Raw genomic sequence first — 14,381 nt, 5'->3', positions numbered from 1 at the left:
CATCATGAGCACAGACAACTTTCACTAGACCAGGCTGCTCATAGTCCTATCTAGTCTGGCCTTGAACACTGCCAGGGATAGATGGGGCATCCATAACTTCTCTGGGCAACCTGTGCCAGTGAGTCATTACTCTCTGACTGCAGAATTTTTTCTTAATATCTAATCTAAACCTACTCTCTTTCAACTGCAAGCCATAACCATGCATTAAAATTCATCAGCTACAGCATCCAAAACTTAGACAATTGCAAACTCAAAAGACAGTACAAGTACTAACTATAGCAAGTCCCCACCAAATCTCTTAAAGGAAAATCTGACATTGCTGACAAATACAAAAAAAAAGAGCAGTGTTTGAAGCTTGCTTGTGGGATTGGGCTGATGCATTAGCAAGCTGAAACAAGCCCTATATCTTAGGGAATGACACGAAGCATAGCAGGAATGTGCTAAGCCTGGGCAGAGTTTATGTATTGTAAGTAGAGACATATCCAGAATTGGTCTAGATGAGGCATGACAGTTCATCTCCATACTGGCAGACAAAGAATAATTATTTTAATTTCTGGGTAGACATCAGATCTGCTGGAATTCCTTAAAAATTCCAAAATGAAAGAAGTGTTTACCTGATACTTTAAAACATCCACATTGTAATAGGATGCAGATGGATTCTGCTCTGATAATTTCTTGAGGTAGACAGTTATAGCTTGCATGTTCATCCAAAAATCCTTAGTACTGGAGTCACTTTGTGACTGATCACTACAAAGAAAGATCACTAATTAGGGGTGAAATATTACACCACTCATACAAAAACACTAGGCATTTTAACCTTTTTTTGCAAAATATGCTTTTTCAGTATAATTCACTTTGTCAGATACAGCTCTGCTAACTTTTCAGTTATAAACTGTCATATCCAACAGTGATTAAACTTAATTTTGTGTGAATCATTCATTACTTTAAGTATGAACTAACAAAATGAAATTAAATAAAAAAGAATACATGCACATGGTTGGATTCATTATTTTAGTAATTTAAAAAATACAGCATTTAAAACCATTTAACTTAGTGTTCAAATAGTATCTTCAATAAATGAAATATAAACTGCTCAGCTGAAACGGATTTCTGTTAAAAAATTCCAGATTTTCTGTTTTTTTTTTTTTTAATAGTATCTTCAAGTGCAATTTCAACAATTACTGTACTTAATCAGCAACCTTTTTTCTTACAAATTCTTCCAAGCATGCTGCTACACATCTGAGAGATAATAATGTAAAGAATCTTAGTGTAATGAGTCAGTTTTAAAATGCACTAGTAGATGGCAAATGAGAGTACATGAATCTCCTACTACTTGTTTTCCATTTAAGCCTACTGTTTCATCATTTAGTTTTACCACTATTACTCCTGTATAAAGAAATTATTTATAAAATACATATAAAAACATAGCCACATTTACACATTATTTTTTATGGCTCCTGTTATACTCAGCACAAGTTTTAAGTCCAGTAATCGCTGAGATTTTTAATAGTGACAGTGGAGAGAACTAAGATGAACAAGATTAATTCAGAAAATTAAATTATATGTAATTAAATCAACCAGAATGCAAAGAATTCTGATTTACATACACAACAACTCATAATTTACAAATTTTGTAGTTTACAATTACATTGAAAAAAAAAAATACAAAACCTGTATACAAGTTGTGCATTTGGAAGAATCTGCTCTAGTTTGCTTGTGTTTTTCACCCTGAAGCAGAGCACAGCAGGAGATGGGTTGCTGGTGAAGACTTTAATAATCCCGCTTGGGAATGATATTGTCATATCCCCAGTAATCTTCACAATACATCTAGAAGAGAATAAAAAGATCAGCTTCATTGCAACTCATAAACTGCCTAGTTATAATACTAATTTTAAAGCAGCCACTGTATTTTTACAATCTGATGAACTGAATTAAAACCAGAAAATCAATCTCAAATGAAGGTAATGTGACTATGTACTGTCACGTTCAACTTGGAAGTAAGATGAAATAAGAAAGAAAAAGCTTTAACTGCTTAAGCATACAGTAGTCTTGGATATTTTTCAGGCTTTGAAAACATGGCACAGCTATGCCTAGGCAAGGCCTAAGTAGCATAGCAATGGAGGTGACAGGGAATGAGTGCTTTCAGCTGCACAAAATTACATGTAACACCTACCTGACAATGACAAAAATCCTTGTAATTCTCAGTGCTCTCACTGAACACATTTTTGTAAAGCAGGTATATCTGAACTTCTGGCAGGATGCAGGCCATTACAGAGCAATAAGCCACTGTTATACCCATAGTCATTTATACCCAGTGCAAAAAACCCTTTGAATTCCCCTTCTAATGCATACTCATTCCCCCCCACAGTATGAAACATAGACCCAGTGGCTTTTCTTATTGTAACTCATTACATTTAATACAATTCACTATTTAACTAACTTTGTGGGATCTGCTCCTTTAAAGTAGGCGTTAACAGATTCAGTAAGGGCTACTGCAACAGGCAAGGTGTCCTGGTTTCCAAGGCTGACGGGGCTGGGACCACGTGAAACACCTAGAATACATACAGTGTATAGATTTAATTTTCAAAAAGCTTAGTAGATTTCAGAATGGTTGACTACATCTGTAATTTTCACATGAGCTTACACCAAGGTCACAGTACCATCTGAGGTATTACTTGAAAAGTGTAGAAATACACTTAGTACAGTGCATAGTACAGTACAATCCTAGCAAAACGCTGCTTAGCAGCCTAAGGACACAGGCCTATTGGTATGACATCATGTAAACAGACACAAGGAAATACATGAGACAGAAGAACACTGCACTAAAATGGCTACTGCTGGGAGTGAAGTCAACAGACCCAAAGCAAATCGACTAGAATGCTTTAAAAAAATCCCTACTGTATGCTTTTTGTATGGACAAATGTATGATAAAATGGTCACAGAAATACAAATAATTCACTTACAGTAAAAATGAACTTAAATGTAAATTCATCAATATTACCCCACATAAGTGAACTCTTGAACATTCTTTTAACTTTTGCAGCCAACAGACATAGCAATTCCCAAGCAGAAATCGGTGGAGAAGTCTTCAATTGTTGCTTGCACCAACACAACACAATTCCAATATGAGCTATAAAAATCAACTAAGACCTCATGCTAAGGCTTCTGAAACGCGCATATTCAGTTGATGAAACGTTGTCATGGGATTTCACTTTTCACAAATTTTCTATGTGTATGGGATATAAAAGACAATACTGGAAGTTCCTTCTTTTTTTCTTAGTGCAGCAGCGTAGTAGATATAGCATCTTAATATAGTTTTTTCTACATGCAGAAATTGTCTGTATCACATAGTATTATCTACCACAAAGGAAGCACAATCTTCATCTTTTAATAAGCAAATTGAAAAATTTCTCTTTTATACTGTAAAGCAGAGACAAAATGCTTGTGTACAATATTGCTCACGGCAAATTAAACCTATTTAAGTGGCTGTGCTTTCTGAGCTCTTTCAGAAGCAAAAAGGAAGCTGGGGCCTTGTTCTTCACAGAACACCTAATACCTCATATTAGACCTTAAATTAAGAGATAAGTGAATGAAGTAGTGATAGCAAAAGACACAAGCTGGTCTAATTCTGCTACTTCATACCTCCCTCTCCATTACAATTTCTCGCATAAGGTAGTAAAATGTTCAGAATGCTTCATAGTACCATGAAAACATTTGTGCAACACTTAGGCCTCCTTAGATCCAAACAATCTATTTGCAATTGTTGAAAATCAAAAATTCTTAAATGAACTAATTATTATGATTCTGGCTACAAACCACTGATTTATTAATTTTTTTCAGTATGAACAGTAGGTTGTTTTTCTTTATTCTTTCAGACAATACATAGATCATGATTCCAAAGTTTTTTCTCTCCTTGAAAACTACCAACAAAAGCTGTGATTCTCAATAGTCTCAGGATTCTAGAAATCATTATTTCAAGAGGCAAATGTGCAATAAAATAATGAGTTATCAATTACTAGAAATTCTGTTTGGTGAAATACTGAACTCCAGAATTATTCTTCACTAAAGCCAAAGTGTACATTCAATGTGTACACTTTGTGGCACGACAGTTGCTGAGCTGTTTTAATGTCTTTTTCAGACAATTAACTAAAAAACAACAAACATCTTTAGAGGAGATAGGATTATATTATTATAGGTGTATAAATTATTTTTAAATCTTCTACTTAACGGCCTTATGTACATTTTTATAGCAGTATTTGAAAAATTATGCAGAGTAATGCACATATATTCATTGTATTCCTATTGGTAAAAGACAAATATTTTTTTCTTGACTGAAGAGTGAAATTTATTAGAAATATTAACACTATTTTTACTTTATTTTAGGGAACACCACGGCAAATACATATGTATAGATATTTCTTTGAGACCTATTTAGGGAACTACAAATGAGATCTCTTCTCTCTTGTTTGCTCTGCTCCTACTGTTCATCACCCTTTGACTCAAAAATCTATGCATTCTCCTAGAAACCAATAAGCTGAATAAATAAATAAATTACTATACATTCAACAAGGCCCCGTGCTGGGTCCTGCCCTTGGGTCACAACAACCCCAGGCAGTGCCACAGGCTGGGGTAGAGTGGCTGCAAAGCTGCCCACAGGAAAAGGACCTGGGGGTGCTGGTGCCAGCAGCTGAACATGAGCCAGGGTGTGCCCAGGTGGCCAAGAAGGCCAGTGGCATCCTGGCCTGTACCAGCAACAGTGTGGCCAGCAGGACCAGGGCAGGGATTGTCCCCCTGTACTCAGCATTGGTGAGGCCACACTCGAGTGCTGTGTCCAGTTTTGAGCCCCTCAGTTCAGGGAAGAGACTGAGGTGCTGGAGCATGTCTGGAGAAGGGCAATGAGGCAAGGAAGAGGTCTGGAGATTAAGTCATTTGAGAAACAGCTGAAGGAGTTCAGGACATTTAGCCTGGAGAAAAGGAGGCTCAGGGAGGGCCTTACCACTCTCTACAGCTCCCTGATAGGAGGGTGTAGGAAGGTAGGGGACAGTCTCTTCTCTCAGGCAATCAGCAATAGGAAAAGAGGAGAGGGGAGATTCAGGTTGCTCAATAGGAAGAATTTCTTCACTTAGAATAGGCTGCCTAGGGAGGTGGTGGAGTCATCATCCCTGGAGGTGTTCAAGAAATGACTGGATTGCTTAGTGCTATGGTTTAGTTGACAAGGTGGTGATCGGTCAACGGCTGGACTTGATGATCTTGGAGGTCTTTTCCCAACCTTCATGATTCCATCATTCTAGCATATGAACCAAAGATAACTACTTATCCTGATGCTGAAAGTCATAGTTTTGTTGCCTTGCTGCTGAAAGTACAATTCAATGCAGTAACATTCAGCTTCAGGACTTTCTATATCTGCTGTGAGGTCTCAGATGGAAGGGACATAACAGAGATGCATGAAGGTGTCCTCACTTCATCTCAGGCTGCAGCCCAGATCAAGGCTCCAGTTCTAGCACCTTTGACAGGAATGGCAAAACTGGCTTAAATGCCATGCCATCTGCCTCAGCCTCACAACCACTACCAGCCCCTGAGCCGTGCTGATACAAGAGCTAGTGACATAACCATGCAAATGGTTGCATTGACACTCAAGGTGCAGACCAAAACTGCAGAACAAAAGACTGCATCATTGGTCATAAAAAGGGCAGATGAATAAAGCTGATCAAATGGTTTTAGTTCAGTTTAGGAACAAAGATCCAGACAATTTTAATATTAGCTAAACAGCTGTCATGAAAATAAAATTTATTTTAAAACGTACTACCTTTATTATGTCTGTCTTCTAAGATTTGAATTCGATGTAAATATAGAAACATTTTTACCTACTTGTGTTAGGAGAAAAAGGATTATCAAAGTAAAAGTATATTCACTTCACTTGAAAGAAAGTAATAATGACAAACTGAAGAAGCAAGGCCAAGTGCCAGCTTTTTATGAAGCAGAGAAGTGCATAGACAGAAGATAACATTATATAAAAGTGCTTATATCAAGTTTTGGTGACTTCAGCAACATACAACTTGTTATGTAGTTGAGATTTGAAGAAACTTGTATGTGCCAGATACCAGAAATATCTGGAGAAACTTGTTTCAAAAGAAATACAATTTTATTAGATATCACGTATTAGGATGATTAGTTAAGACATAAATGTGCTTTGAGTACAATACCTGGTGGTGTCTCACAAAGCTTTTCAATTGTAGGAAGATTTCGAATCAAAATATCATCGTCTATTACATTTAAATGAAACAAAACATTGCAAGAAAACAAAATATTTCAAGCAAAAATAGATGTTAAAAATTAATATTTAAAAAATACTTTGCAAATTAAATTAAGGCTAAAGTGTAAAAGAAAAATTCAGTTATGCACGCCTTAAAGTTCACTTGGAAAAAGATAATTATAGAGTCAATTCTCCATTATTCAGAACAAATGGGGTAAGGGGAACACTGGATTGTGCAAATGTCAAAAGAATACAGAATGTATTGCAGACTATAACCTCATCCCCCAAAGTATATCAGCTTTGTGCACTGCCCTTCCCATTTTCCCAGGACTATTTAATTCATACAGTCAGTGCAGATGAAACTGGTCTTATTTATTTTTCCTAGGCTGCAATAATAACCACATGAAATCTCAGTGTCAGCACACACCTCCTTACCTCCTGCCTCACCTCACGATTTCACTCTGCCACTGTTTCCAACAACATAGACACATATCCCCAGAGCAGGGAATATTGATGCTCTTGCCACCAAATTTTGGTTCCTCGACACCAGAGCTGAGACCTGAGGATGTCAGCCTGGATAGACTCTTGCAACCAAAATATCAGTTGTGTTTCTGTGATGCTTCTCAGCATTTGTGAAACTGGTGAACATTGAACTGTAAGAGCTAAGGTTGGGCAAAACTCAGTAGCTTTGCACAGGGTGGAAACAACTCCACTGCCGAACTCCCACTAGGTGCTGCAGAGGTGCTCTTCTGAGCTGCTGAGTGAGGAATCCTTGGCATCAATAACATTTGCAGATAACTGAATGATAACTCGACAACTTGATTTAACTTGTGACTAAAGGTGTAACAGTGTTCAGGAATTAAAGAATTCAACTCTGCTAAATAAACAAGTTAAAACATCTCAAGCCCTGCCCTCCCCAAACTAACAAAATACCCCATCTAATTAAAAAAACTCCAATGTCTCCTTTTGACTTGTTATAATCAAATATCAAAACAGAAGGACCTCCCTTTAAAAACAAGAAAAAACCTTCTGAAATTAGTGGCAACATATGAAGACTAATTTGCTTTTCATCTTTATCTTTCTTGTTTAACTGTTTTGCTTTTACTGAACATTCACTTAGCTTACATTCTTAACTAACTTAAAGAAAAAGATGCATTAGATTTATTTTTTGGAAACTGCAATTATGGAACAACAAACAAAATTAAAAGAACATTAAAGAACTCAATTTTGTGAACATTTGTATTCATTCAAATTTTCAGTATCTCTAAGTATTTCTGCACATATACAACAACATCTTCTGAACAAATATATGATAACATGCTGTATTTGATGGATATACAAGCATACCAAATAAGAATTCACGGAGTGTTAATTGTGAATAATATTTCCCTAGAGAAAATGCCATAATTGGATCTATGGTCTAATCTAATTTAATTCACTTTCCTGCGTCTCAGTGTCATTTGGAAGCAGATATTGCAAAGGATGCTCCAAGTACCTAGACTCGCATATGAAACAACTAACTCCAACAAATGGTTCTTGTAACAGGTGCTGAGTTATCCTATTCCTAAAGTAAGATTAAATGGTTAATTAAACTTACCAACTGTAGGTGTGTTTGCTGCACTAAGGGAAGCAGAAGAGGATATAGAAGAAATGCTCTCTGCACGTGCCAAAGGAGCTGCTGGAGGTGGACTTGAGTTAGAGGTCAATGGAGGGCTGAAAGGCCTAGGCTGAAAAAAGAGATTACAAGAATATAACACAAAGTGGTTTTAAAGAGATGAAAAAAAACTTTGTAAATAGAAAAGTTCTTATTTCATGCCCCAATCAATTTCACAGTGTTTCTCAACATAGTTTATTTAATGTTTTACCCTAGTTTTTAGTGTAAAACAGAGAACCTACATTGTCCATTGGAGTAAATTAAATTATTTCATAGATGATAATTTTTTTTGACAGAGTAGTCAAGTCTAATATATTTGATTATGCAGCAGCCTGTCAATAATAATAATATAACACAGTATCAGAAACTAAGACTACAGCCCTGTGTATGTGTGGCAAACATGGATTTAGAGAGCTAAAGCAGAGCTGCTAATGAATTGGAAGTGAGAGCAGCACAGGGCAACTAAAACAGTTGTGACTAGCGTACAGGAGTGAGAGAGGAACAGGCTGTAGGACCAGGGTTTTTTCAGCCCAGAGAACAGAAGCCTAAGAAGAGATTTATTAGCAGTCTCTTACTAGGTAAAAAGGGGCACACAAAGAAGTCTGAGTCAGGCTCTTTTAAGAGACCAAGAGCTACAGAGGAGAAATTTCAGCTGGACTTTGGGAAAAATTCCTTCTTGCAACCTTGTGGTGAAATCCTGAGACAGGTTGCCAGACTGGCAGACTGTAAAATCTCCCACTTTCGAGATTTTCAAAACTCAGCATGTGCCTGAGCAACCTGATAGTATTTTGAAGTCAGTCCTTTTTTGAGCAGGTTGGCCTAGAGAACTTAAAAGTCTCTTCCATGCTAAATCTCTGGATGGTTTTAGGATATGCTTAACTGTTAAGGTATTTAAGTAATGATCACGCTGGAATTAACCTATCTGAAATGTTTAGAAACCCCCTAAGCATCATTTTGGCAGGATAACTGTAGAATCCCAGAAGATAAGGGGCTAATGTGTATGTCTGAAACACTGATAGCTGGATGGCTGTAGAGCCAACCAAGGATTGCTGGTAATAACACACAAAGACTGTTGATAATGATCAAGGACCATTGATAATTATCAAGGACTGTTGGTAATAACCAAGGACAGTTGGTACTAATAGACAAGGCCTGCTGGTAATAACCAAAGATTGTTGTTAATAACAAAGGACTGTTGGTACTAACAGATGAGGTCTGCTGGTAATAACCGAGGACGGTTGGTAATAACAAACTGAGAAATAACAAGATGTGGCCGGAGAAGGGGCTATGCAGTGGTAGGCAGCACTTTTCCAGGACAAACATCCTCTTATGGCTCCTGCAGATAAACACAAGTACAGGAACAGCTCAAGTGCAGGAATGAGACAGAGAAGTGGGAATGGACTGTAGGGGGGGATCAAGACCACCCAAGGGCCCCAAAGCCCTCTGACTCAGTTCCAGAAAGGTCTGAAAGAATGAACTGTGCATGATAACTGATTTGCATAGAAAGTGAGAAACTTAGCTCCAGGGTGGGGAAAACCTGTCTATAAAAAGGTACCCCCACCAAGCCTGGGTGATACCCCCAGAACACCCCATCAGCTGAACCAACACTGGAACCAGGATCGGTGATCTCTTCTTCTCCCTTTCTCTCCCTTTCTTCCTGTTTAATAAATATGTTCTTTTGTCTCTTCCTTTTTTATTCTACCTTTTTATCCAGAACCCACTGTCATGTGCATATATTGTAGGTCAGGAACTAACATACCAATTTCCATGCCAAGTGCATACTTTAATAATAAAGCTTCGTGAGTTTTGTGGACCCTCTGACTTTAGCCATTCCTTTCGACCACTAGTATTTGTGAATCTTGGGTGTTTCCTTCCCCCTAAGGGCAGGATGTCACTGTAACTTTTTTTCCCCCATTCTATTGCACTTGTTGGCTTTGATAGAGAGTATGAGAATTGCAAAAGGAGTTGACATAATGAAGACAAATGACAACGTTCTACTTGTATCCAGATAATAGCCAATTTCTAAAGCAACAGTATAAAATGAATATAGCTTTGTTCAGGATCATACTTTACAGCAGAACAGTACCAGATAATTTCTATTTAATTATGATGACATGAAGAACAGATTCCTTGGGCTAAGAGCAATTACTACAATTCTGTATTGGAAAGAGAAATAATTTCAAAATTAACTCTGTTCTGATCCTACAGAAAAGCAAAACAGTTTGAAAATGTTTTGTCAGTTTTGTCAAAGCATACAATGAGAATTTTGTTTATAACAAGAATATGGTGAAAATATCTTGCTACTTTGAAGGACAATAAGAGGATTTTACCACAGGCGCATTTTTCCCAGTCAGTAAGTCAAGTGACATCTGCAGAATACTAATATTTACAGAGGAAATTAAGCATGGCCAAGACTGATAGGCTGTTTGGGTACTTGCATTCTTTACCACATTCCTTATCGGCAAGTGAATCTGCACTACAGGCACATGCAGGCAGCGCACAACCTCTCACTACCCTCATGGGTAACTGCTGTGATCTACCACCTCCCTTCTCCACAAACCAGCAAGGGAGGGAGAAGTCACAACAGGACTACTTTTGTCAATACATGACTGAAAAAACCCCACTCATTTCCCAAAGATTTGGTGATATCCCTAAAGCAAAGGAGGTTTGTTAAAAACTTCACTAGTACTTCTACATTTTGAAAACCTCGATCTTTGCATGCACCATCTTTCATTATCAAATTACTGATTTGCTCAATTAAAAACACTCAGCTGAAGCAAAAATTATGGTTTGGACCTTTGTATTGTGTTAATAATTATCTGTTGTAATAAGATTATTATTATAAACTATTACCATGCCTATTTGGCAATGTTGAAAATCTGCTTATATGATTCCTTGAACATAGGCTGGAAAGTAACTTCACTGTAACAGTGTAAACAAATGATGTATCTGGAATCAAGTCAAAATGGCAAATAAAAAATTAATAATCAGTACATACTATTTCATTAATCCCACTAAGTTTCCCAGTAGACAGCTTTGGTCTTGAAGCAGGCCTTGGTGGGGGTACAATGGTGCCCACAGAAAGAGGAGTGGTGGGCCTCGCTGAAAGAAAGTAAATTTAACAAAATAAATATTACAAAGATCACACTGGACATAAATATTTTTTTACTTGAGTAGAATATCTGGAAGTGATATTTTTATTAGAAGTTCCTATTTTACAAGTGCTATGTTTTAAGAGTTACCACAAATCATAGGTGCTTTTAAAATAGTGCCATGTGATAACCTGAAAAGTGACTCTAAAAACAGCATCATGGGCTTTCTCATTGCTCTCAAGTGATTTTATACCAACCACTCTTGGAAGCTTGTATGTAAAAAGAATTGTTTTGCAAATGCAATTACTTAATCTCTGTGATCTCACTGCTGCCTGACATTCCACAAAAATACATTCCCATTTCTAGAAAAACAACACTGCATAGTTAAAAGAAAGCAATGCCTTTAAATGAATAATTTGAATTTTCTTCATATTTCAAGCTGAATATTTACTTCACAGTCCCAACTGGTATTAACAAGCAGTTTAGTACATTCTAAGTAAGAAGATGAGTTAATTTTAACATCAGTTGAGCAATAATAACAAAAAGAAAAATGAGTCCAAAGCTTGCTTTTTGGAGTCAGTTATTAGCAGAGAGCAGTACAGAATGCATGCTTGGCATACCCTTATTTGTATGAGCACAAGAAGACACTAAACTATAGTCCAGTAGTGCTGAAGATGATGCAGAAGATACTTCAGCAGCAGTGCCAGTTTCTTCAATGAATAATTGTTCATGGCATATAGAGTTATTGAAAAGGTCACTTTGATCCTCAGAAGCACAGCTGCTGGAAGAATTCCCAAGCAAAGCAGAAGAGGCAAGGCAGGCATTTTCAGTTTTAAAATGCAATCTTTGGGGCTCCTTCTTGTCTGTGCTTGTGTGTCTAATAGTAAGAAGTTCATCAGCAAAGAAAATCCACTGACTCTGAGACCGTGAAAAACAGGATAAAGTACTGGTACTCCCTGATGGCGCTGCTGTAACACCAGATTTGCACAAAGTGCTAATGGTAAAGTCTGGTGAGGATGGGCTTGTAGACCCAGAATCTGTCTGGTGTCCAAGCAAAAACTGAGATACTCTACACCCAGGCAAATCAGTGGTAGATGAGGAGGAGCTCCTATTGTGCTCTGTTAGGGTAGCTGAAGGAAAAGGGAAGAATTGAAACTAGGACTGACAATGAAAAGATTAAAATTTCAATATTCAAAAAAGTATTCAATATCCACTGCACAAGGATTACCAGCCAGCATGAAAAATAACTCCTCTACTAAGCTAACCCCCCCCCCCCCCAAATAAAAGAAAGGAAAAAGCCAGTAACATATCATATGTACCTCATTTGTATTGCCAACCATCTCACTTTCCATTTTTTAGTACATAAAAAAATAATTTATTATGTATCTCTCCACTTAAGGCTCTACTTCTCACAGTTTTCCTTATTTCTCTGACTTCCTACCTGTTGCAATTTAATTTTCTCTCATCTTTGTCTTTTCCTTCTTGCATCCTACTCCATTTTTGGTTCCTCTCCACAGCTTTCTGCTTTTAATCTCCTTCAAAGGCATTTAATCAAACCTATCCTGTTCCTTCCAAAGACTTTGATCCTCTTAGTCCTAACATTTGTAATAGGAAGGTCCAACAGATTTGGCTTTCAGGGGAGTGAATGAAGAAAATGCAGGCATGAGATCCAGTCTGATATTTATTCTGTCTCTATCAACCTGTGTCTAGAGAGTAACAATATGGATGAGGCATCATCCACCTCAGTTTTTTTTCCTCTCTCATCCTATAGTCTTCAGACTGCTGAAAAAAGGAGTTTTCCACAAGTATTCCCTGCACTTGCTGTTGCCTGTTGCTCTAGATGACAATAGAAGCAGAAAATGCAAGGTTAGTCAATTCTCAACATCTTGCAGATTGGCAGAGCTAGGAGCAACAGCAGTGACAACCAAAATCAAAAAAAGAGAGAAACACATTTAGAAATTCAGGTCATAAGTACAGTTGTCCTCTCTACAGTGGCCCTTTTGCCATAAACAAATACATTCTCTAAGTCCACCTAAATGTTAAGAATTTTAACACAGCTTTCCCTTTCTAGCAGATATTTTAACTATGATTCAAAGACTTTAAAATACTACTACAAATCCTATTGAAAAAAAAAGTGATGTTAAGAACTATTTTAAAAGTACATATGGATGAAAATTACAAAGATAACTAAATAGAAGCATTTTTACAGTATCAAGAACTAGCTAAAAAATGTCTGCTGTGTTTGTTCAAGATAACTAAGTTAGCTTAAACTTCTAATAAAGCAAGATTATTCATGGATGACCAAAGATTACTTCAGTGCTGCATAAACCACTATCTGCTCAAATACCAAGGTAGTTTAAGTGTTCAATGATTAACACAGTTATAAAACAATAGTTAAACACATGTTTAAACAGTAAGGGACATATACTGTATTCCAAACAACTAATGTATGTAATTTAACTTTTGGATTGAGATTTTTAAAAACTTTAAGCACCATCTTACTAGAAACCTTCAAGTCGAAGATAAAACATTGATTTCAAGGAAAATACAATCAGATCAGTTAAGTATTTTTTTAAAAACCTCAGAACTAAGTTGCAAGTTAGTAAGCATTAGAACTCAATTTAAACAACAATATGACCTATATTGATCCAATTGGTTTTTTTGCCCCAAATGCATTAGAAATTTGTCATACTTCGGAACACTTACTCTATATTTAACTCTACAGATTATTTCACAAATGTAAATATTTTAGATAACACCTAGAACAACAATCCTTTAAATAATTCCAGTGAACTGAAGGGCTCTGTGCATAAGCCTCATGGGTATGAGGACTAGGGTAGATGACTTCCTACCAGATATAGCTACAGAGGATATTATGGATGTCTGTCATTATTCATCAACCAGAGACTACTTTCTCCACAGTTCTGCTGCCAGGAGGGACTGTATGAAGATTTCCTAATGTGCTTTAACTTCCCTTGCAGGCACAGCAATAAACACCTGAATACAGCTACAACCACCAACACAACAAGTTAAGTATCCTCTGCCTTTCTCTGCAGACTCCAACACCAGAGCAAAGCTATCAAAACAGAATATTTTAAGAAAGCACCACGTCTTTTCAGAATATTCCAGTAATATATCTGTCTCTAGAATTTAGTCTTAAATGTGTTACCACACATGGTGGATTCACTAGCCAATACTACTGACTAATTATGTAAGTCAGGATGAGAAAATTATGATGAATTCTGTAAGCTGGATTTGTTAAAACCGTAAGCTTTAAGAAACACGAGTTTGTAGTGAAAGACGAAGTTCTACTTAGATTCTGAAGTGTTACAAAGCAATGTTGATTGTTGCTAAAAGAACATTACTAAAGCCAAGAAGAAGT

The 14,381-nt window shown here is 36.9% G+C and overlaps 1 protein-coding gene across 8 annotated transcripts in view; it reads right to left on the bottom strand.

Annotated features, from left to right (window-relative positions):
• The window catches only part of FCHO2 (FCH and mu domain containing endocytic adaptor 2), an 86,905-nt gene that overhangs the window by 9,759 nt on the left and 62,765 nt on the right, over positions 1–14,381 (bottom strand). For 5 of the 8 annotated variants that reach the window (XM_048290542.1, XM_048290539.1, XM_048290540.1 and 2 more), the window contains 6 exons: positions 11,620–12,129; positions 10,906–11,009; positions 7,851–7,980; positions 2,441–2,552; positions 1,672–1,827; positions 615–747 (listed from right to left, as the gene is read on the bottom strand). In XM_048290542.1, coding sequence (XP_048146499.1) covers positions 615–747; positions 1,672–1,827; positions 2,441–2,552; positions 7,851–7,980; positions 10,906–11,009; positions 11,620–12,129 — 1,145 coding nt within the window. Of the gene's footprint in view, positions 1–614; positions 748–1,671; positions 1,828–2,440; positions 2,553–7,850; positions 7,981–10,905; positions 11,010–11,619; positions 12,130–14,381 lie in introns of those variants that run through there. The other 3 variants (XM_048290543.1, XM_048290544.1, XM_048290546.1) reach the window with 2 other exon arrangements.

Source organism: Corvus hawaiiensis, chromosome Z (genome assembly GCF_020740725.1).
Source record: "Corvus hawaiiensis isolate bCorHaw1 chromosome Z, bCorHaw1.pri.cur, whole genome shotgun sequence".
NCBI lineage: Eukaryota > Metazoa > Chordata > Aves > Passeriformes > Corvidae > Corvus > Corvus hawaiiensis.
Note: the sequence above shows the minus strand (reverse complement) of the source record. Positions and strands in the feature narration are given on the sequence as shown.